The sequence below is a fragment of the Phoenix dactylifera genome, chromosome 4 (genome assembly GCF_009389715.1).
Source record: "Phoenix dactylifera cultivar Barhee BC4 chromosome 4, palm_55x_up_171113_PBpolish2nd_filt_p, whole genome shotgun sequence".
NCBI classification, from domain to species: domain Eukaryota; kingdom Viridiplantae; phylum Streptophyta; class Magnoliopsida; order Arecales; family Arecaceae; genus Phoenix; species Phoenix dactylifera.
Genome location: NC_052395.1, coordinates 15,214,100 through 15,237,782, shown reverse-complemented (window position 1 = coordinate 15,237,782; position 23,683 = coordinate 15,214,100). Strand labels below are relative to the sequence as shown.

Sequence of the window (23,683 nt, the reverse complement as noted above, 5' to 3'; positions counted from 1 at the left end):
ATCATCTTCTCCTCCTCCTCCCTCTTCTCTTTCTTCTCCTTTTCTTCTTCTCCGTCTTCCTTCTCTCCTTCTTCTCCTCTTTCTCCTCCTCTTCCTTCTTCTTCTTTTCTTTTTTCTGCTTAGGTAGATCGTAAGCTCATTGAACAGAAAAAAATTACTCCAGACTTCATAATTCTGCTACAAGAATATCTATTTTCTTGATCCCTCATCATGGCAGTTTTGAATATGGAACCACCTTTGTAAAAGTTTGATTTAGGCTAGCCTCCTTTTCTGTATCAGAAAAAAGAATTATGCAAAAGATAGCATGCCCACCCTTAGGAAATTCTACCATTATCTTCGGATATATATTTTTTTTATGTAACATAATTCGTAAAGGTGACTTATCTTTTTTTGGATAATTTTTACGAAATTTTTTTGGTCAATATTTTTTGGCAACAGGGCAATTTGGGCCTCTCCTCCTCCTCTCCTTTATTTCCTTTCATAAGTTTGTTGAACAGATTTACTCACTCCAGACTTCCATTCTTGATCCTATTGTACGTGGCAGTTTGCAAGAAGTTATGCAACGATAGCATGCCAACTCCAGGGAAATCCTACCATTATCTTCAGATATAGTTTTACTAGAGACAGTCTGTACGGCTGACTTGATCTCAACCTTATTCAGACATGTGTTAACTCCTTTTAATTTTCTTTTCTCTTCTTTTTCTTCTTCTCCTCAGTCTTTTACTTCAGTAGTCGATAAGTTCATTGAAGACATTTACTCAATCCAGACTTATAATTCTACCACGAGAATATGTATTCTTGATCCTATCATACGTGGCAGTCTGCAAGAAATTATGCAAAAGATAGCATGACTAATTTTAAGAAATTCTGCCATTATCCTCAGATATAAATTTATTAGATACAGTTTGCAACGGTGACTTGATCTCAACTTTTTTTTGGGACATTTTTTAACACATTTTTTCGGTCAATATTTTTGGCACCAGGTCAAGTTGGGCCTCTTTTGCTTAATTAGTTTCACTGAAGAGATGAAAGTTACGCTAGACTTCATAATTCTGCCACAAGAATATCTATTCTCCATCCAATAGCTTGGAAGTTTGCAAGAAATTTTGCAAAAGATAGCATGGCTACCCTCAGGAAATTCCGCCATTATCTTCATATATATAGTTTTGTTAAATATTATTTGTAAGGATGATTTGATCTCAACTTTTCTCGGTTTTAACAAAAATTTTATTAATCTCAATCTTATTTTGGACATTTTTTAACAATTTTTTTTTTATCAATATGTTTTGTCCTCTTCTCTCCTTGTTCTTCAAGATGCTCATTTTCTACCTGCCCTATCTACGCTTTCTTATTCTTCTTCTTGCCGTAACAGCAATATAGATGTAAAAAAGGCTTTAAAACACATTCTTGAAGGTTGGCACCAGCTATGACCTGCTGAAGCCATGCAGGTTGCCATGACAGAATGTAGAACTGTGCTTCTTTTTGTTCACTACATAGAAAATCCAAGCATTACTTTCTCCAATCTCATTAAAGCACTAAACAGACCAGTTAAAATGCAGTGATGAAAGTCCATTCCGATCATCAAGATCATTTGAACTCCCCTGTTCAAGTCTAAATAGGAAGAACAACAAGCTCAGCATGTATTTCAGGTATGCAACCGTAGCTGATCAGTCTCCATGCTAGTATGTCACGTTTCATGCATATAGTTCGAAAGAAAGTGCCTCAATCTTTGAAGCGTTTACTGACTGCTCTTCAATCTTTTGGGTGGTGGGGACATAAAAAGCTTTCGGACAGAAATGATGGGATCATCTTCCTGCATCACACATAGTGCCAATCCAGAGATCAGCTTCAGATAACAGATGGGGAAGCAAACAGAATTCAATATAAAAAAATCAGAAAAAAACAGTACCTCATCAAGTAAATCAGAAGGGTTCTCCAAATTTAAGGGTGTCGGAGAATCTTTCACTTGATGAACTACAGCTGAAAGTGTCAGTTTCCATCCAGGCATGGTTACTCCCTCATTGGGAGCGATCCAGGGGCAGAAGGGCCTGTGCTGCCTGATTGGGTCAAACTTGTTGATTTTACTATGCACCAGTTTTGGATTTTTTTCTGAATCACCAAAACAGAAAAGAAAAGGCACAGGTCAGCCTCCATTTCTTTCATGAGATACAGAGGATCGCAAACAGTACAACAGATTGTTATATCTCCAATGCTTTAAGCAAGCCAGTGAAGCGAAATGAAGAAAAAAAGAGATCAGCAGAAGTTGCTGATTAGCTCAGTAGCTTCAGTTTTTGCAGATCCAGACATCTGAATAGCATGAAAACACCAGAAGCAGGAGGTTGGGAGTTTTCATCACTGGATTCTTGCGTTTTTGAATTCACCATCCTAATATTGAGTTCTCAACTTATAAAATGAATTTAAAACAAGCTGCAGGAGGGCTTTGTAGTTACTACACTAATGCTTAAATTTGTTGGAACAAAAAGGCCTAGATCATGTCCGAATAACCTTAAGATATTGGGCATTAAAATTATATAAGAAACTCAAAGTTTGCATTAGGAAAACACATCACACCCAGATTCAAGTAATTGAAATTCATGGATAGCATAAGTAAGATTAATCTACCAATACATGACTAAGATTAATCTAACAATGCACGATAGCAATATAGAACAGTTTGCTAAAGCAAGGGGGGCACTAGAATTTAAGATCATAAATATTAGAGAAAAAATAACAAACGCTTGGGGATTACGCTAGCAGAAACTAATGATGCCAGAGTCCTGCTTGAAGACCAACTTCTAAGAGGAGGAAATATATACATCGTAATTATTTAGAGATAAGAATGATAAAATTGATGTATCACAAAACCACAAAGTGATGTGTTAGAAGGTCTGGTACCAATTATGATACAAAGAAAAAAGAAAATCAAAGGGAAAGATGCTAAAGGTTAGAGAGTAGAAGGATGTGTGACTCAAGTGCATACTGCATCAAAAAATCTGCCACAGCTCAACAGTCTTTTATATCATAAGACACAATAACAAGAGTCTCTACCTTCAAGACCTAAAAGATACCTACCGCCTAAAAAGACGAGCAAATTCCAACTTAAACCAGTAATTAGTCTTAAAAATTAATTTTAGTTCTTTTTAGACCTTAAAAAACCACCAATTATTCTCAGGATATGCTACTTAAACCAGTTGAACATCACCCAAAAGCGGCGATGATGGTAGCCTAAAAACGATTTGCAGAATACAAAGAAATATTATACTTTCGTGATGGGGGCTCCTACAATCGGTAAAGGTAATTGAACTGTAACCTTTTGTAGTCCTTTAAATTGCAAAATATCTTGTTTGGTTAAAGGCCATGATATTTTTGTCTGCACTCTGATTTGTGTGATACTTAATGCATTGGAATGCTAATTTAAATGATATCCAATGGCTCTGCTCTAATTTCTGATACACCAGATATTTTAATAGGTGAAGCATCTGAACCACTGCTGCTCTCGGAGGACAAATCTCTCCATTGCTTCTTGTCTTTCACATGCTTCTAGCTTATGAACTGCTCACTAATATGCATCACACATTCTCGCTGCACAGAAGCTCGTCCCCCCAATTACACACATCCTCGGTAGCTTGTGTTCAAAACAAGACAATAATAGACAATAATAGATTGATAAAACCTCTTCATGCATTGAGCAATGGCCACAAAAGATAATAGCAATAACATGTAGCAATCCCCTCAATGCATGGATTCCTTAAAAAATAGAGAGCCCGTTAAGATTCCCTTGAAGAGATATCAATGGTAAAACCATGTGTATTTGATGGTATCAATGAAAATTCACTATCCACAAGATCTCAAGGACCTCCATCAAATAATATCCTTGACTACCACATTTTGTCATGTCATCCTCATGGAAATCCACATAAAGATTTTATAATTCTTGCATAGGATTTTCACTAATCAAATATACACCATATGTTGAAGGATAAATCAATTTTATTAAATGTCATTCTAGAATTTAGCAATTCTTGGAATTTCTTCTCCTTCTTCTTCTTCACTTTTTTAAAAGTCGCTCCAAGGTAAGAGAACAAGAAGAGGTATGCAGAGGGGGTACATTTCCTTGAGTCCTTGGAATTTTCCCTATGGTCACAATCCACCCATTTGTAACTCTATTTGACAAAAGATATTTCTCTCCATAGGAATGATATCTGAGCGATCCATAAAGCCAATCACGTGCAATGTAAAAAGACATGTTGGGTATACTTATGGTTGGCTTTTTGACATGGAAAGCTAAAGACCTCCAATTAAAGAATTGGTTGAAAAGTATTTGAAGCTCTATCTGATACAGGATGCTGTCTGGGCTAAGAAAGCATAATTATCAAAAAAAGAAACAAATTTTTACTTACATAATGATCTAGATGGTAATTTATAACTTACTTGGTACCTCCAAAACATGCGGTGAAAGGAGTTTGAAGCTTAAAGTGGAAGAGGATTTCACCCCGATTAGAACGGATAACATAAATATGACACTAAAATTACATAAAGCTGATTATTCATAATGACAGTCTATAACCATGCTTGGCGAAATATTATGCACAAATATGGACACTGTATTCCTTGAAGTGTCGGAAGTTGCTTGATGGCCAAGCCACAAGGATTATTTGCTCAGCAGTTCCACATCCTTTTTTTTCAAATCCTGTTAATATTTTATTGAAATTGATTTCAAGAGTCATTTAAATCATAAGCTGCAATTCAGCATGATGAAAAAGGCCCACCATAAAGTGAAAAGGCATCTCCAAAATATATTTTTGTTACTCTAATAGGATCAACAAATGGATGAAAATTGAAAACAAGGACTTCTTCAAAACTCATCAGAAACATGAATGTGTCAATGACATAAACTAAAATCAGTTTACAAAGCATAAATTGAATCATTTGGTTTTTATTTTTGTTATTTTTTTAAAGATAAGTAAGAGATTGAGACAATGGAAGGAATCAAAAATCTATTAAACAATAGCAAAGACAAGTTATAAAATCATAACTTGAACATTAAGGTTCAATAAGCCTTATCTCCCAATATATGGCTTTGAATTAATGGATCATGTTATGATCTATCAATGTTTTAGAATGTTTTGTATTGAACTCTAAGACTAGCATATCAGAACACTACTAATAGGCGACAAATTCCAAGGTAAGAAAATTATGGGCAAAAGACCAACCAGCCATGAAAATTAGGAGTTTAAATAGGTGTAGCTGGCAATGGATTTATATCAACTATGGCCATTTGGTTAATTAGCATGCAAGTACTACATAACTCTAGAAAATTAGTTCGCATAGTACATAATTCATCCACATGAACTAAAAGAAATGCATGAACTGACATGAACTTGCTACATGAAATTCTTTAGCTTTTGAAAAATTTTGGTGCAGTGTGCATGCAGTTACTGCACTAAGTAAAATAACTCAGTACATCATCTAGAACAATCAAAAGAAAAAAAATGTTTATTAGTCATCCAATGTAACAAACTACAATCACAAGTAATATGAACTTAATTATTTTTGTCTCAATCAAATGACCAATGAAAGGGCCTACTTAGAGCATCAAGAAGGGTATCATTAAATGTTCCTGTAGTTGTAGGTAGGACAATCCTGTTTGGTACTATGTGACACAAAAAAAACCTAAATGATAGGAAGAAGAGTAGAGCTGATATTTTGCAAAGTTGTAGCTCATGTACCACTTTGAATAGAACAAGTTTACAGATATAATAAAGGACATGAAAACCAATGAACTTCAACTGTGACCGATATTATTTAAGATGGTAAAGAATCTGTCCTATTGGCTAATTGACAAGAAATGCTGACACAGCGGACGGAAACAAGTAATTTAAATGAATCTCCTTCTTAGAAGCTTAAAACTAGAATGATACTGGACCTTGAATTTGTCGCAAAAGAAAGAAGGATCAAAAGAATCCTTACCTGGTGCGTGGTTTGCTTCTGCTTTACCGCTGACATTCATCAATCCATTGGCCTTTTGATTTATTGCCTTTGCATCCTCAATGTTTTGGAGATCAGAATCCTTGTCACCTTTTCCTGAATTTATATTGTGGCTACTGGACAGAGCTGCCTTGGTAGATGAACAAGATGCAATATTAGACAAATCATCATGATTCGTTTCAGAAGCTTCACCGTAATGTACTGAATCTAATCTTGAAACACTGTTGCAAATTTGGTTGCAGACATCTTCTGATTCCATCACTAAGTTGTTCCCACAGGGTTCAGCATCATTTTGTATCGTACTTATGCCTTCTCCAACTTTAACACTATTATCAGCCTTGTTTTCTTCAGGGGGCACCTCTCCTTTCTCTTTATAATCAATATTGGTTCGTTGCAGAACTTCCGGTGCACATTGAATAGCATCTTTCGGATTTTCAACATTGCTATTTTTATGCAATGAGTGATCTCCTTGCTCGCTGTAGTTACCTTCAAAGGAGGTATTGCCACTAGGAGTATTGTTGCCCCCACGTATCTCCCCTTCAGGATGTGACTGAAAGTTGACATCACTGCTGAGTTCATTTTCACTTCTTTTGCGCTTTAGCAAACTTGCACATTCTGGAATAACAAGACTGCCATTAATATCTTTTTGATACTGCAATAGATCATCATTTTGTGAGGAATGCTGAGTATGTGTTTGACTCGAGCTTGAATCTTCAAATGATGCATGATTTCTGCTAACACTGAGTTCAGCTCTTAAATGTCGGCTAACAATGGGGAAAGAAACTCTTGGTCTATAGTTTTGTCTAGTTGGTGGAGGACCACCAGCAATCGAAAAATTTAAGCCCAAATTTTTTTCTTTGGCTGATGAAATACTATAACCAGTATCACTGATTCCTTTGTTTGAACTGTAAATTCCTACGCCCAAATTTTCCACCCTTGGAGCTTGTACTCTACGAACTAGGTCTGCACCAAAAGTGGCTGGTTCATTTTGGCTGCTCGAATCTGCAACCACACTGAAAATTTCCAGAGGGCATTGCACTGTTGTTAAAGCCCATAATGCTGCACGTGCTCCACAAAATCTGCAGTCTAAGACAACAGATGCAGGATCATATTGGTAATCACCAAAGGGAGGGTTGATATGTTCTCCCCCCTCAGCTTCACCCTGCCCATTTGACGAGTGAATTTTGACGCCTTCTTTTTGTTCATGAAGTATATGTTCTGATGTTTCAGATGTAGAGGTACCTTTGCCAAATGAACTTGATATATCCTCACTTTCAACAGCATATGGAAGCAGTCGAGGTTCCCATCCACATAAACTTACAATTTTCAGTGCCTACAATTTATAGACCAACTGTTACCTTTGGAAGTATAAAAAACTAAAGAACAAGCAACATGTATCTCCAAAGGTTATGTAAAGCTATATCATGACATGGCATAACACAATTCTTATTGAGAAATCCAGAAGACACTTGAAAAGCATGTTTCCAGTCATTAATTGGTAGAAGAATAACAACATGAGTATATATAAGTAAACTAAACCCGCACTATGTAAGGAAGAATGACAACCAATGCAAATTGTAGTTATCTAGCCTTTAGGAATTGCTCTGACCTAATGTTTTGCTTAATGAGAAATAGCAAGCATCCATTGTCCTGCCATATAAGTGCTCCATTAGACAGCATCCTAATACAACTTTATGTTAATCAACATATTATTAACAATGAATTGTTCATAATCTCCTTCATGCCAAACATGCTCTAGCTATGCATGGGAACTGGTACAGCATGGAACTGACATATAAAAGTCTGGTTAGCATGAAGTACATCCTGAAAAAGGTTTATAGAGCACACCCTGAAAAATCTGATATTAGAATGGCAAAGAATATTACTCTCAATTCTTCACCCTTGAGGATATATCATCTCAATGATCTAGAAAGAGCTATTAAATAAGTCAGCAGCAAACAAATAAATGATTCTTTTGCTAGGAAAAAAATAGTTGTCAAATGTTTTCCTGAGTTCACTACAAGAGTACGGAGGGGCTTGCTCAGCACTAGTGCCGAAAATGCAATGAGTGCCAGAAGCATGGTTTTAGGAATAACCAATATCAGAATTTATTCTAATTTCTTGAGTCAACCTTAGGAAAGATTCATTCCTTCAGAATCATCAGCAACATAGGTGGGTCAATATGTTGATTTTGTTTCTTACATAATTTTGAAGGAGTAGGATATTTGTAGAATGAGTAGCAAGCTTGGATCTGCAAAGGATTATCTATTTCAAATCTCCAAGTCTATCAATTTAGAAATGCCGAATAGATTTAAGCCTCTTACTTTGGTTACATACATACATAAACACAATTGATACCATGGTATGCTCAACCGGCCTCTACCGGTACATATCGGACCAGTCTGGTACGGCGGCAGAAAAAGTTTCCAATCCAACCCCTATGGGGCCAAAACCGAGTGGTATAGAGGCATACCGGTACGAATCGGACTAGTTCGCACTGGTACGCCTTCAATGATCACAGCACGCTATAGCCAAAATCCGTTTGAACCAGTGATACCAGTTCGGTACGGCCCGAACCGGTCTGGTAGGCCACCGGACGCCTACCGGTACCGGTTCGGCAAACATTGATCGATGCCTTAAGCACATGAAGCCTCGCAGTACGTTCACTTGTAGTTGGTTGTGTTGACACGTAACATGTAAAGTGAATGTTCTATTTGACCATACCCAAACGTTTGCAATTCATAAGCGATGTAAAATGTGAGAACATACAAAGTAGTTATACTAGATGTCTGCAGACAATTGAGAGGTTCAAAGATCACAATAACTAGATGAGAGAAATTAAATAAGGAAACAGAAAACATAAACCAGATGCTACATTGATAGGATGTCTGTAGTAGTGGTAGCACGAGTAATTGACAACTTCCTATCTCATTTAAATTTGGTGCACACTCCACACATTTTACCATCCTTGTTCTGAAGCTCATATATTATTAAACAAGGAGAAGGAGATGCTCATATGCAAGTCTCTTGAGATTCTAAGAAAGAAGATAAATCTTCTGACTTTAACCAATAATTTTTCAACTCAAGCAGTTGCAGTTTATGGCAATGTTCCAGAAGTTTAGCATAATATGCTGGAACCAAAGAGATAATCAGAAGTTTGGCTGATTGCCACAGACAATTGGCTGAATCAAGTTCTAAATTTGTGTTTCTTCCCATCACAAGCACTCAGTCCTCCAAATATTAAGTACCACAACTTGCTCTCAAAAGATGGTAGATTTAGTAAATAGATGAATATTCGAATCCAAAGATGTTCTTGCAGTTAAATAGAAAGATATTTTTGAAGAATTCCATCTCCTTCTATAATACCGGACATATACTCTTCACAACAAAAGGATAAATAAACTAGACAAAAGAGTGTATTAAGTGAAACACAATATGAAATGCTAATGAAGAGGATAATACAATGCTATACATGATGCAGAAGTCGAGTACACCAATCTCAACTTTGTTATATGGCTTGCAACACTTGTTGTGCAAAAGAACAAGAGAAGATGATCATTAAAATATTCCAGTTGAAGGACACGCATGTGGTTAGTGAAGTATGCAATCTTGGGTCCATTTTGCAACACTATTGGCTTTCTTATTTTATTAAAACAGGTTACAAACCTCGTTCACAATTTTTTAAACAGGGAATAATTTGGTACTCTAACTGTTTTGTAAGTTCGCAAACATAAATAAACGAAAACAGATTTGGTGGTTGTGGAAGCTTTGTAAGAAGAAAATAAAAAACAAAAATATTAGGAACAGAAAATTCCCCTTCTAAAGAATTTTCTTTTTATTAGATTAAAAAAAAAGGCTTACCAAACACATTTTACGTCTCAATTACTATTTCAGTTTCTAAAATCATAAATTAGGAAATGAAAATGCAATCAAGTGGCTACTGATAGTGGAAATATAAAGTGTGTTTCTTGATACTTCATGGGCAAGTGTAATCTAAAAGTGGTGCGCAGAAGATGGTTATATTGTTAAACTTGGTATAGGAGTAACAGTAGTACCAGAGCTATGCTCTGATGTTTAATTAATAACTCAGTTGGAACTTGAAAGTGATAATTATGTGGTGGCATTTTGTATTATACCTTGGATAGTTCTGCATTTACCATAAAGACAGCAATGGACATACCTAGAATCGCTCAAAATTCCATATCCACCCATATCTGTATATGCAATAGGAGATGAATCCCGATTGAATTACAATGTCTCACATGAAAAAGTTTTCAAAATAACAGTTTTGTTTTTATATATATAAAAATCTTATGTACATAGGTTAAAGATTCAACTCTAATATTTTCCTTCCAAGAAGCAAAAGAATGGTACCCTGATCGATCCAAAGAAAAAAATTGTGATGTGAGGAAAGTGCTACATTCTGAGTGTATCCTTAGGTTGTAAAATACACGACAATGAAGTTCCTAAGCAACCAAATAACATCTAACAAGGCTAGTGGCCTAATGCGCTGAACCAGTAGTTGGAACCTAGCTTAGTCAAAATCTCTGAATATAATAACAAGCATCAGATCTTTTCAATACAATTTGGAAAAACTAAATTCCTAGATAACTAAGAACCCAAATCTTTAATAAATTTTATTTTCCTCCTGAACCCTATGACCCCCAATTGAAACTCTCCTCTTCCTCTATATCAAATTGCCTACCACTCTTTACAGAATACCACCCAAGAACCTTCCACATAATTAGCATAAGGTCTCTGGCTAACGAAGAAGAGATTTCTAGTTTAAACATAAATAGGGTTCAGAAAAGAAAAAAAGAAAGAAAATTAATTTGTTGTCAAGTGGTTTTCACCATTTCAAGGTAATGCCATATATCATGGCAACATCACAATCTTTATCATACACAGCCAGTTCACTGAATTTGGGCTTCAGGTGAGGGGATGCTGGGTTTAGTTGCAACGGTCTTTTTGAAAAATGCACAACATGCAGTTTATTTCCTCAACCAGCATGTCTACAAGGATAATTTCAACCAACCAATTCTTATGATGTCAGCAACTTAGGAGCATAAGCATGTTATACCTGGTAATATAGATCAGAGTTAGCAGCTTCCAACGCACTCTCCCAATCTTTGCTTTTAGGACCAACTGTAAGCCTAATGCCATTTTTTAGGACAATTGATGCATGAGAAGGCAGTGTCAAAAATTCTTCTAATGTAGGGCTCTTCATCTTCATGTAATCAATAGCTGAGGATGAAATTATAGGAAGAGCTGCGAGACGTAGGAGTGCAGAGGAACGTTCATTGTAACTCTCTACAAGTGCTGGAGGAGGTGTTGGAGGAAACAGTGCCAATGCTTCATCACATGCATTGTCAATCCATGGACATAGCAGTTTATGTCCATTGTCGAGCTTTAAGCTGAACACAGCAGCAGCCTTTTCAACTGCAGTAAGAGAATATGGTTTCAGAATAAGAATAACATAGGTAAAGAAATATGACATATGTTCAACAGTAGGATCAGAATTATATCAAAACCTACAAGTCAGAATCAACTCGAAGCATCTATAGCATCCAATATATTTATGCTGATACTAACTAATAGAACACATCATAGACATCCAATTAACAAGATTATAAAAATATTGCACTATATAACTCTTAAGATAAGCCATTGGCTATTAGTGAAACTTGAAAAAAGGATTCGGTCACATTTAATTACAACAAATTTCAGCTATGGCTATTCCATGTGACAACTGGCTAATTTAAAGTTGGCCAGAAAAACATGGAATTTCTTGTAACTATTGGGGCCTTGTTAGCATAATCCTTGCAAGCAGGCAATGATTGGAACTTCGAAGCTTGTTCTTAAGGTAAAGATGATACACAATGCATAACGGACCTTGTTGCAGTGTCCAAGAAGATGGAGTAGAAAAAAGAAGTCGTGTTCCACATGCTTCACATGCTATAACATCCATCTCTACATTAATCCAACCTCTCCTTGCACAATTTACAGGACGGACCACCTGTGTACAATGTAAAATAATAGTAAAAACATCCACTTGCAAACCATCAACAAGCATGTAAAGATTACCTTTTCATATATGCACATAACAGATGAAAAATATCTTGCAAAAGTTGATGCTAGAGTTCTACACTTCTATAGTACTTCCAATTCAAGAATACAATGCCTAAATACCTAAAAAAACTCTTGATTTAATTGTTGCCACGTCCCAAAACTTTAAATCATTTATACCAACATGATATTATATTACAAATTTAAGAAGAGTTCAGGCTGAAGCTTCAATAAATAAATACACATTTACTATTTGAACTGCAACACAGCACTCATTTGTAAAATCATCACATTCGCTGGGGACCAAAAAAAAAAAACGTAACCTCATAAATCAAAAATGCTAATTCTATATATGCTCACTATTCGTAAACATGTCCATCAAAATTAGTTCCACCGTATCACTATTAGTTCACCTTATACGTAAAATATCTTCCTTTCTCTCGTGAAATTAATTCACAAATGGCAATACTTGATTTTCTTTGTTATCAGAAACCCTCATTAAATCTGTCTTCTTGCTCTACAACTCTACCCGATTAACAAACAATCGTAAGACTCAGATGCCTAACTTGGAAAGAAAATCTCTAGCATCTAAAAACCTAAAATTACCCACTAGAATCCAAAAATTATGATCTTTTTAATTCTTCTTCAACTTCTTCTATTGTATTGGGCCGAGAGGAAGACATCCAAACCTTCGGTTTTCCGAACCAGGTCATGGCCTTGAACGTAGCCAGCCTCCTCATCAAATCCCCTCGATCCCACGGCCGGCACGGAGGAGTTGGCCCGAGCATTCCCATTGAAGCCACGGTCGGAAGCCTCAGCCCCTCACCCAGACCTGCTCTCGAACCCAATTCCGGCCTCTTCCCTCTGTCCACCGAGCTGATCCCCCTATCACATAAAAAATGAAGGCGATTCAGCTAAAATCCATTCAAGATCAAAGAAAACAAAGAAAAAAGAATATCAAACCCCTATATTTTTCTAGGGTTTCGGAGGAGGACCTGGAGGGATAGGGCTTCGGCCTGGGAGACTGGTAGAGCTTGTCCAAGACCTTCTGGAGTCGCTTCTCGGAATCGCCCGACATTCTTTTCCTTGGAATCGTGTTATCGAGTATCGATAGATCGATCGAGATATCCGCCGCCTCGAGCTGGAGAGAACGGTGGAGGGGAGCTCTCCTTGTTTGCCCTTCAGGCGCTCCGAACGGCCATTAGAGCCGCTCGAGAGCTCTTCTTTGCTTTTGGGTTGGCTGGGTCTCGCTCTGTCCTTGTTCGAGTCACCCGCAGGTCGTGTTAATCTATCGTGACCACTTACGTGGCAGTTATTGGTTTGCTGCTACGATCCCTGCCGAGGAAAATTGAAACGTCTGATCGGCTGTTACTTCGCGTACGAGCGGACAGCGGCTTCAGCGAATGGGCACCTGCAAAGTTCTCAATATCCAATTGGACCGGATTGAGTGCGGATCCGGCACGGCCCTGATGGGACCGGAATTAGCTTCGAAGCATGGTTTAGTATAACGGACATGATGACGTGATAACAGTTTCAGCCATTCATTAGGAATCCAACATATTATGTGATCGTTGCCCATCCATCCATGTACATCTCTTGTACATGTAATTCGCTAATTGGATACAGAAAGAAAAATTATAAAAATCATTATTCAAATTCAATTTACTTTATATAGTTATCAAAAATGGTGGGGGGTTTGCTGTAATTAACTTCTTGTGTGGCGTCTTTGAGTGCTTTCTCATAATCCTAATATTATTTTAAAAGGGTACACTCTAAGAAGAAAAATTGAGGCAAGAGGGGATCGTATATGTTAGTTTTAAGCATCTTTATTATACAGTACCATATATAATATCCAAATATTATTTTAGATTAATAAATAAAGATCACATTGTAATAGTGCTACATAATAGTCATGATTGCTATTCTCTAATTTATCCTGACATGATTCATCATATATCATATTTTTCCTTACATTAATATCTACAGAAATAGAATTACCGACCGTTGTACAGTATAAACCCTCCTAAAACAAGGGTCCGGCCTCCACTCCCTTAACCAATTAAATCGAGACATCCTGGCGATAGGAGCCCCGACCACGGCTGCAAACCATTGTGAGGGACTGACGAAGACCTCAGTAACCATATCTGATGGTGTTATCGACCGGAAAGAATAAAATAAAATCGAAAAATCCAAAGAAAACAAGGAAAACATAGCATTCGATCCTTCACAAAAATCAGACGAGCCAGATTCAAGGCTTTAAGAAGTACAAAAGGAGGAGAAGATAGATAAAAGCTAGTTGGGGCCTTACCTGATTCTGGCGGCAAATGGTGGCGGCGACGGTGCGAAAGACAATCGGTGCTCGTAGAGGAAAGTTGCCAAAATATCCGGTGAAGAGCTCCAATCGAGTTCGGCTTCCCGGTGGAGGAGGATGGGGAGAAATGTTAGATTTTGGTTAAATAATGATTAAAAGTTTTCATACTTAAAACATATATATTATGCATATAAGTTAAGAAGGGAGTATGGCGTGGATGGTTGGTGTGTTGGTTTGAGGTGGATGAGGTTATTGGTTTGACTCTCTCTTTCCTTTTTATATTCTCATATAGAGGATTTATTTACGTGAAGGAGAGGCAGCTTGGTTATATTTCTCGGTTCTCTGTGCTTGTCCGAAGCGCGAAGAGCCGAGGTCGTATCTTGCCCGTGCTCGTCCAAGAGGAGCCGAGGCTGAGGTCGGACCACAGGTGCGATGAGCCTAGAGGAGCCGAGGTCGGACCATAGGTGCGATGAGCTGTGCCTCGCACCCAAGGCGCCAAGAGCCACGTCGCTTCCTCGCTTGCACCTCTTCGCAACCGACCTCGCATCCGCTGGCCCTACTCTCAGGGCTCGTTTGGTTCGCAGGAAAAGGAGGGGGGAAAGTGTGGTCAACGGGAAAGTAATGAAATGCCTCTTGTTTGGTTGGAGTTTTCAAAGGAGAGAGATGGGAAAGTTGTATTCCCATGGGAATATGATTCCCACATTTCATGGGAAAGTCTTTCCCATGAGAAACATGGGAAAGTTACTTTCCCATGAGGTGGGAATCACTCCTTTTTTATTTTTTTCCAAAAAGACCCTTCAGCATTAAAGAAGCATTAAAGAGGCATTAAAGACCTAATTTTTATTAAGGGCATAATAGGAATTATACATAACTTTCCTAGGAAAGTGGATGGTCAACCAAACATAAGCACTTTGGAAATTTGTCACTTTCCCATGGTTAACCAAACATGCCAAAAGTACTTTCCTAGGTATCCTCTTCCTAGGAATCTGATTCCCAGGAATCATATTCCTAGGAGGGAAAATACTTCCCGCGAACCAAACGAGCCCTCAGTGCTTTTCAAACTTTCTTACCAGTTTTGACTGTTGGATCAGTTTTAGGTCGCGTCTGTCCCGAAGAAGTCTATAAGTAGACCTCTTTAGATTAGACAGAGTACACAATCGAAAGCAGAGAAATTCTATTCTCCCTTTCTGCTATTTTTCTTTCAATCAACGGGTTTGCTGCATACTGATTCTGGGTTCGAAGGCTTCTTTGATCCGTGCAAATCATTGAGGCAGAAGGAACAGTGCGACAGGCTATTGTATCTCAGGAGTAGAACGCCATCCAATCCTAGTGCACTGTAAGGCGGCGAAAACCTACTTAAAAAAAGTGGCCAACATACCACGCCTCAGCATCTTGGATTCCATTTTTCTACTTTCTCTATTTATTTTCTCTAAGCTTATTTCTGCCTATTATTTGTTGAAGTAGAATATTTTAGATTTTACTAATTCTGTGACAGTTTATTCCCAACAAGAATGTGGAGGAGCACTTATAAATCTTGGCGGCGATTGGAATCCAACTCGGAGTCGAATACTCGGATTCCGTCCGACCAACTCGAGGAGGGGGGAGTCTTCTCCTTCTCAGGCACACGTGCCTTTTTTCTCCTTTTCTTTGGGCCGAAGCAGACTGGGCTAAGCAGACTTTTGGGCCGGTCAAATGGGCTTGGCCAAGTTCAGGCTTTAAAAGGCCTGACTATTACAGTTTTATTACGCCATCGCTAAAGCACCTTGCTTGAGTCTTCCATTTATTATAAATTGTTATATTATTATGTTGTATTTCGAGAATAACCGAAAAAAGAAAGGAAGAACATGTGACTTAAGCTAGTAAAATTACTAAACTATTGATATAACGGCCTATGCAATTATTTACATCTTATATGCAGCCCTCGCCTAAAGCTATTATAAATTAGATCTAGAAAAACCATTACTTAAAAAATAATTATTCGTTCAACCGTAGCCATTGCAAGAAGCAATGTTGAGAAGAGTATGGAAGACGAGAGCGACGGAAAGGGGCAAGCCATCTGCTATCGACCTCCGCCACCGTCAGAAGACAAGAACGACGGCAAAAGGCGACCGATCTGCTATCGACCTTAGCCACCGCCAACAGACGAGAACGACGGCAAGAAGCATGCAATCCTTTCCCCCTTTCCTGGCATTCTCTCTGGATGCTTGCTATGGTTCTTTCTTTCTTTCTTTCTTTCTTGTTTTCTTGCTTTTCCTTTGAATTTTAGTGACAGTTCTTGATTTCTAGTTTTGCTTCGTTGTTCTTTGGATTCTAGAGACGGTTCTTGATTTCTAATTGGTTTTGATGTTTGTTTGGATTCTTGATATGGTTACTTGATTATTCGGTTCTTAGTGTCCTGCGTTTTCTTTGGATTCTACTGGAGGTTCTTGATTTATAATTTGGTTTCAGTGTTCTTTGGATTCTAGAGATGATTCTTGAATTCTAGATTGGTTTCGGTGTCCTTTAGGTTCTAGAGATGATTCTTGATTTCTAGTTGGGTTTCGGGTATGTTGACTTCAGTTGCCTGCGGGGGGAGCCCAAATAGGAGGGCAGTAATACCTAAATTTAACCGGGATAACCATTCATATGATTTTATATCATTTATTTGATTTATTTCAATTTTACATGTCGGATGGTGACTGGATTTTTATTTTTTTTATATATATATCATGTAAGTGTTCATTTTACAAATCAAACTTCATAGTTTTTGTTTTTTCAGTTCACTTTGTAAGTTTCTGTTTGTTAGCTTCTCTGTTTTTATTTATGTCGGGTTCCTGTATCTGTTTGAAAATTCAGTTATATATTTTCTTTTACACTTTTTATTATTATTATTTTTAAATATTCGTATATTCAGTTTTCCAATTTTTTTATTTTTCTCCTGTGTATTTTCTTTTTTAACTAATATTTTTTTGTTCTTTCCTTGTATGTCCTGTTTTGTATTTTATGTTCCATTTTTTCTAATTTATATATGTTGCTTACTATTGACTCATTTTCATATTCAGTTTACAAAATCAGTTGCATACATCATTTTTGAAAAATTCTTCTGTTTGGTAATCTTTGCCTTTGTTCTTCTATAATTGAGTTGTTTTTTTTGTTGCAAATTCTGTTCTTTATTTTCCTTTTCTGTCAACTAAATGTTGATTTATATTCTGCTTTCTGTTGCTGTCTTTACATATTCAGTTGTCTATATTTGTTTTGGGTTTCATTTTACCTTTTATTTTATAGTTTCTTTTTCGAATTTTATATATCTTATCTGCTCTTTGTCCTTCATTTATATACCTTATTCGGTCTTATTTCAATTTTTAGTATTCTTGGACTTCTTTTTTTTCTGTGTTTTCAACATATATCTTTCTTTGATAGCAAAGTTTCCCAGGGGTGCATATGTTGTAACTTGCATAGTCAAACATAAAAGTCATATCCTGTTCTACTTTAGGGGGTTTATATATATGTTTCTTTATTAGAGAATTTAGCTTCAATATTTTGATATCCAATTTAATAATAGTTAACATATGTTTTAACTCGGACAATGAAACATTACAGTCATATCCTATTTTACTTAAGGGGGTTTTGTACATGTGTTTCTTTGTAAACAAATTCTGCTTCGATAATTTGATCTAATTTATTAATAGTTAATATAAGAAAATAAATGATATGTTATAAAATAAGTAGTCTTTTTCTTGTAGTGTGGCTTCCATGTGCAAATTTACTAGTTAAAAGAAAAGGCAATCATTATATGGTAGAGCATGATACTATACTTGCAATGTTGTACTATCTATTTCATACCAAGCTCTTAATTTTATATTATATTTAACTTGTTACTTGTTATGTGATGCTGGATCTTTATCTTCTATGGATTTTTGAGATGATAGAGATAAGTCCATGATCAAAAATTTCCTGGTTCTGTCCTTTTATATCAATCTGTACATCATGTGGTGTTTGCCTGTTTGGTCTCTTCTTATATAGACCTATGAGGAGGCTGGGAGCTACAACTTTGTAAGCATCACCTGGATTTTCTCATTTGTTTAGGTTAATTATTTAGCTTGCAAATACATGATGCTAGATTATCCCTCTGAGGGATTTGTGAGAGGAATAGTGACCTGTGATATTGTAGTGTGGCTTCTGAGATGGAAAAGAGGCAATTGAAGCTATATGCCTGTAAGAATTGCCTAATAATTTTATTTTTTTATTTTGAAGGGACTTTGTAGAAGGATATGGAGAACTGAAGCAATGACCTTGTGACAATCATTCTGCTCTTTTATTTTGTGTTTGTCACATTATCCGTGATTTTTGTGGCAACATATTAAGATGGTGGCTAGAGGGACCGAAACCTATAAATGGATATTGCAAGAAATGCCCTGTTATACACACACACACACACACACATATGTATGTATATGTATGTATATATATATATGTGTGTGTGTATGTGTGTGTGTATTTATGTATATGTATGTATATATATATGTGTGTGTGTATATATATATATGTGTGTGTGTGTGTGTTAAGTGGGTTAAATGTCATCCTGTGCTTGTATATCATTAGATGTCTGTTTACTGGACTTACCATAATTAACTGATCCAGTCTGTTACAGTTACTCTCAATGATCAAAGTCATTTTCTCTATGATATTATGATTTTATCATTACGTTGCATCGTGTTAGATTCTCCTGCGGGACGTTTGATAATTGAAATATGTTCCAGTCACTGCATGCTATTGTTATTGACTGTCCAGAATTTATTTATTCAGTTGTCAGTGATAAGCAAAGTCAAATTCTCTACCATATTGTAATACTACTATTGTCTTCACCTATATTTTGTAATGTTAAATGATTGAAAAAATTTCTTGTTGCCTCTGATGTGGAGTTGTTACTGATGTTCTTGATAGGGTGTTTCCTCTGATTTTTTTTTTTGCACATATTGGATTTTAATCGTCTTATCTGTTGCAATGAGTGATCTTTTAGATTAATCTTTTTATAAGTTTTTTTTTCTTCAATTATAATGGATGGAGTTTATGTAGATGCGTTGATGGTTTACAGATATTATAGAGTATGATGGCACGGTTCCCTTTGCTTTATTGGTGCGGTGTCTTTTTGTTTTTTAATTTTTTGGCACGGTTCCCTTGACGATTGATTCCTATAGATGATGTTAAAGTTTTTTTTTTTTTTTTTGCGATCAGTCAAATATCTTGATTTTAGTTGTCTATTATGGTTTTTTCTTTTACTGTTAGCTTAATTTTTTTTAATGTTATTCAGCAATGTGGAAATCCTAATTTCCCCTTTGTGCTTGCAATTGATGTGAGGATGCTTCCTTATTGATATGCTTACATTAAATTTCAAGTCTTTTTAACCATGTAATGGTTGGTATATTGGAGATTGTTTTGTAGTGCTTTTTTTGATTATTTTGGTTCAAGTTGATGCAGAATTTATAGATATTATGGAAGATTGATATTATCGTTAGCTTTTTTAGCTGGCCCAATTGTTTTTGGTAGTTGTAGCAGCCTCTACTGTCACAGAATATGAAGTCTTTGATATGCCATATACTTCCAAAACCTGACAGGTGGCAGTTAAAAAAACGTATACTTTAGTTGACCTATGCAGTTCTATTTTGCCATGTGTCATTAGAACCAAATTGTGAGGTTTTATATTTTGTATTAGAAGGGCTTTCCAATATTTAGAATTGTTTTATATATTCTTTTGAGGATCAAAGACATGTTTTTTGCTACCATCTTGGTATGAATTTTCTGTTGTTCAGTATTTTTTTTCTTTTTCTTTGAAGAGTTACAGCTGATGTTCTTGATAAAAGGTTTACAATTGAATGTTTTCACATATCTTGAATTTTCATTGTCTTTTTTTTCTGGAGACTGAGCTATTGGAGTAGTTTTTTTCCAGAAGAGCTGCTTTTCCTTAGTCAAGAAGGATTTGGGATTTCTACATGTATGTTTTTTTGTGGTCTCTAAAGATTATGGAGGATGGTCTATCTTTTGTTCTGCTGGCAGTTTAGATCTCACAGTATAATTGGTTCGTGAAATATTATTCTCTTTCCAGAAGCATGGTCAGTGGTAATTTTGAAGGTCTAATAATTTACTTTATCTCCAAGAAGTGATTATAGAGTATGATGATACCTCTTTCACTTCCTTTGCAATTTGTAATTTTGTGGTTTGTTTAGTTTGTGATATGTTATAATTTTTTTCAAGTCTTATAAATGGTCAGTTTGTTCTTAGTTCAACTTTTCTATATAGGTTCCCCATCTTCAGTTTGCCTGTGACATGAGATGCAGCTGAAAGTTGTTGAGTTTTTTTTTTTGAATGATTGAAAAAGTTTAAGTCCTTTCGTATTTTTTTGGTTGCTGAATTTCTTTGAACTCGATTGGGTTGCTGTGCTGTTGGAAAATGTAGTCTTGTCATCCATAAATCCTTGTGGAGAACTTTTGTCAATGTACATATACATGCAGAACACCGATCTAGCCACCATCGTGGATTTATTAGATTTGTGCTTTTGTGGGTGTCTCCTAATGGGCTAATCTTTTTTTATCCTCCTAAGTCCTAACCATTTACTAGGGTTATTTTACTACAATAGCTCTTAGTGTATATGTTACAATAGGTAGGTATCATCAAAATTTTTTATGTAACTTAATGTTTTTCTTACCATTATTTATATAGTATAGTGGTATTGCAAGTTTTGAATTCCATTATATATTTTTAAGATATAATACACGAATCTTTGCTACTTTGATCTACAGTAAACAACAATAATTTATGGTTTGGCTTTTGATATATCTGTGGATAGCTTTAAGCATTAGATATTCTTTCTAATTTGTTAATAATTCTTAATGGCTCCATGTTTGAAGTTTGTGGTTCTTGGAACTTTTTGGTTGCTGAAGACGTCTCTTTTTGGTAAATGAGTCTGTAAGTTTGTATAAGGTCTGGCTTTTATGGTCTACTCTTGTGATACTAATCAAATTTCTTCCTAATTTATGTATCAGTTTTGCACTTTTGGTTGCCTGTTGCCTTTTTTGCTTTGTTTTTTTCACTCTTCTTGATAGAGATGATTTTTTTTCACAGGGCACAGCAAAAATCAGCTTTTGAGGAGTGTGCTTTCATTAGAATGTTAGTTGGTGATTGAAATTTTACCATGATTTTTTTTGTGTAATTTAGGAGTCTATTTTCCTTCGCTTTCGTGATATTTTTTTGTTGTTTCAGGAGTCTATTTGCCTTCAACTTGGTTATTTTATTATAACTGTGATTCACATAAATTCTAATAGGTTCCAAGCAATAAACATCATGCTACAGGACGAACAGAGGTGGCTCAAGTTATTAATCTTGTATGAATCACCTGATTCTTATGAATGATATCTTACTAATTTTTGATTGTCTTCTGCAATGACTGATCTGTTGGAGCAATCTTTTAGCAGGGCATCATCCAACTGCTTCAGTTCAACTTACATGAATAATCACATAGACGATGCTAAAATATTTGTGCATGGAAAATCTTTTTAGACCTATGCTTTATTCAACTTACATGGTTAGACAGCTCAAGCATCTAGATAATGTTACTTGATAGTAGATGATTTTCTTATAAGATTATTTTTGAATGTATATGTACATCCATGCAAGTACATATGTATACATGCATAGATAAATGTATTTCTCTGTCTGCACGTATAAAATTTAGTAAAGCATGAGGTGAACGGTATTTCGTGATAGACTGGAGGAAAAGGAAATTCCTTGGATGCTTTCAAATGTGGATATCAGCATGCTCTTTAAAGAATATATCGTGTCCTTCCTGTAGAAATATATATAATTTAATGAAGTGCATGATAAAAAAAATGCAGGGATAAGTACATGATTGGAGCATTAATTATTAAGTGGAACTGTTTCCTTGGAATTTAGATTTTGGAGAACTGAAGTTGATCATGAATGGCCTCTCAGCAAAAGTCACTCTCACACAGTTGGCCAGGGGAAGTAAGACGAGCACCAAATACAGCTCTGTCAGTTTCTCTCCAAGTATGCAGACCAACTAATCTGCTGTTTTTTCTGCCAAAAAAAAAAGAAGCTAAGCTGCTATTTGGTTAGCCACTTAGCCTATCCAAACTTGTCTTGAAATAGGCATTTACCATTGTCTCCACTGAGCCTTCCGACATTTCCTTCTTTTCGTGGAAATAAAGGCTCTTCCTGGATTGAATTGGAATATCTGGTATACTATTTAGCATACTATTCATACACCAAGGTGCCGGCCACCCAAAATAAATTTAGTTAGTCCCTTCCAATATGATTCCAAAACAAGCTTACCAATCTCTTGAATTTCAGCTCTAAACAATTAGATTCCATGGCATGCAAGGGCCATGCAATAAGAAAATAATTGTCCCACGTTACGTGAATAATTGACAGATACATAATCGTTAGAGGATATCATCATGTCAATTTTAAGAATCATGTAATGCAAATATATTTATTAAGAAAAAATAGTTTTCTCATTTAAGAAAGCTTCTAAGCTACCGGGAAAAAGAAGTTATTATTAAAATAGCAATTTATGATAATCAAGCCTCTTTACAATATAGTAGAATTAACAAATGATTGTTGTACTTCACTCACTACTCGCTGGCTCCTTCATTTACTTGTTCATGAACTCGTTGCATCGTCAGATGCGCCTAGTCGCTTCCTTTTCCTCCACCGAAAGATATTTAGCTATCATTGAGGTGGTAGCCTAGTGGTTTCGAGTTCGAAACGCACGGGCGTTGATTAAATTGTGAAGACCGGATGCTTCCTGCTCGGACACGGGGTCTGGAAGGGCGTATCGCTCTACTGGTAGCCTCAGTGGTGCTAGATGTGACGTACTTATATGTGGTATTCGTGCCGGAGCCCAGAGGGTTTACTGAGCCGGGCCCACGGGTGGGGAAGGTATGAGTAAAACCGGTCGGGATGTCCAACATACGGTCATTTCTGCCCGTATCGAATATTCTCCTGGCGGGATGGGGGCTGCTACACGGGGGTGGGCTCCCCCTTCCTCCCCCCCTTCTTCTTTTGTTAAAGCAAAAAAAAAAAAAAAAAGAAGAAGAAGAAGAAGAAGATATTTAGCTAGAAGTGATAAAGGAGGAGAGCTGGGGGAGGCTGTTGTAGAAGCTTTTCCCCTTGCTCCTCGTATATCTGCAACCCTAGAGAAAAGATATTTAATGAATAATACAAATCAAAATAACTATAGAAGGAAAAAATTGCCAAGTAGTCTTTAGAAAAAACTGCATCAAACATAATATAGCATAAATCCTAAAAGAAGAAATAAAATAT

The 23,683-nt window shown here is 36.3% G+C and overlaps 1 protein-coding gene and 1 long non-coding RNA gene across 3 annotated transcripts; one reads left to right on the top strand and one right to left on the bottom strand.

The window, feature by feature from the left end:
- Positions 1–1,383: 1,383 nt before the first annotated feature.
- LOC103715939 lies at positions 1,384–13,273 on the bottom strand. Of its 2 annotated transcripts, none has more exons than XM_039125641.1 (7): positions 13,050–13,273; positions 12,744–12,939; positions 11,881–12,004; positions 11,069–11,427; positions 5,971–7,321; positions 1,910–2,109; positions 1,384–1,813 (listed from the first exon to the last, which is right to left on the bottom strand). In XM_039125641.1, the coding sequence occupies exons 1-7, from the start codon at positions 13,130–13,132 to the stop codon at positions 1,739–1,741; spliced, it is 2,388 nt and encodes a 795-aa protein (XP_038981569.1). In that variant the 5' UTR covers positions 13,133–13,273; the 3' UTR covers positions 1,384–1,738. The 2 variants fall into 2 exon arrangements, with proteins under 2 accessions (XP_038981569.1, XP_017700405.2); XM_017844916.3 differs by having other exon boundaries at positions 12,744–12,930.
- A 3,049-nt stretch (positions 13,274–16,322) lies between these two features.
- Positions 16,323–21,745, top strand: LOC120110507. The gene is made up of 2 exons (XR_005511547.1): positions 16,323–16,577; positions 18,599–21,745. It is a non-coding gene; the product is annotated as an uncharacterized LOC120110507 (long non-coding RNA).
- The last annotated feature ends 1,938 nt before the right edge of the window (positions 21,746–23,683 follow it).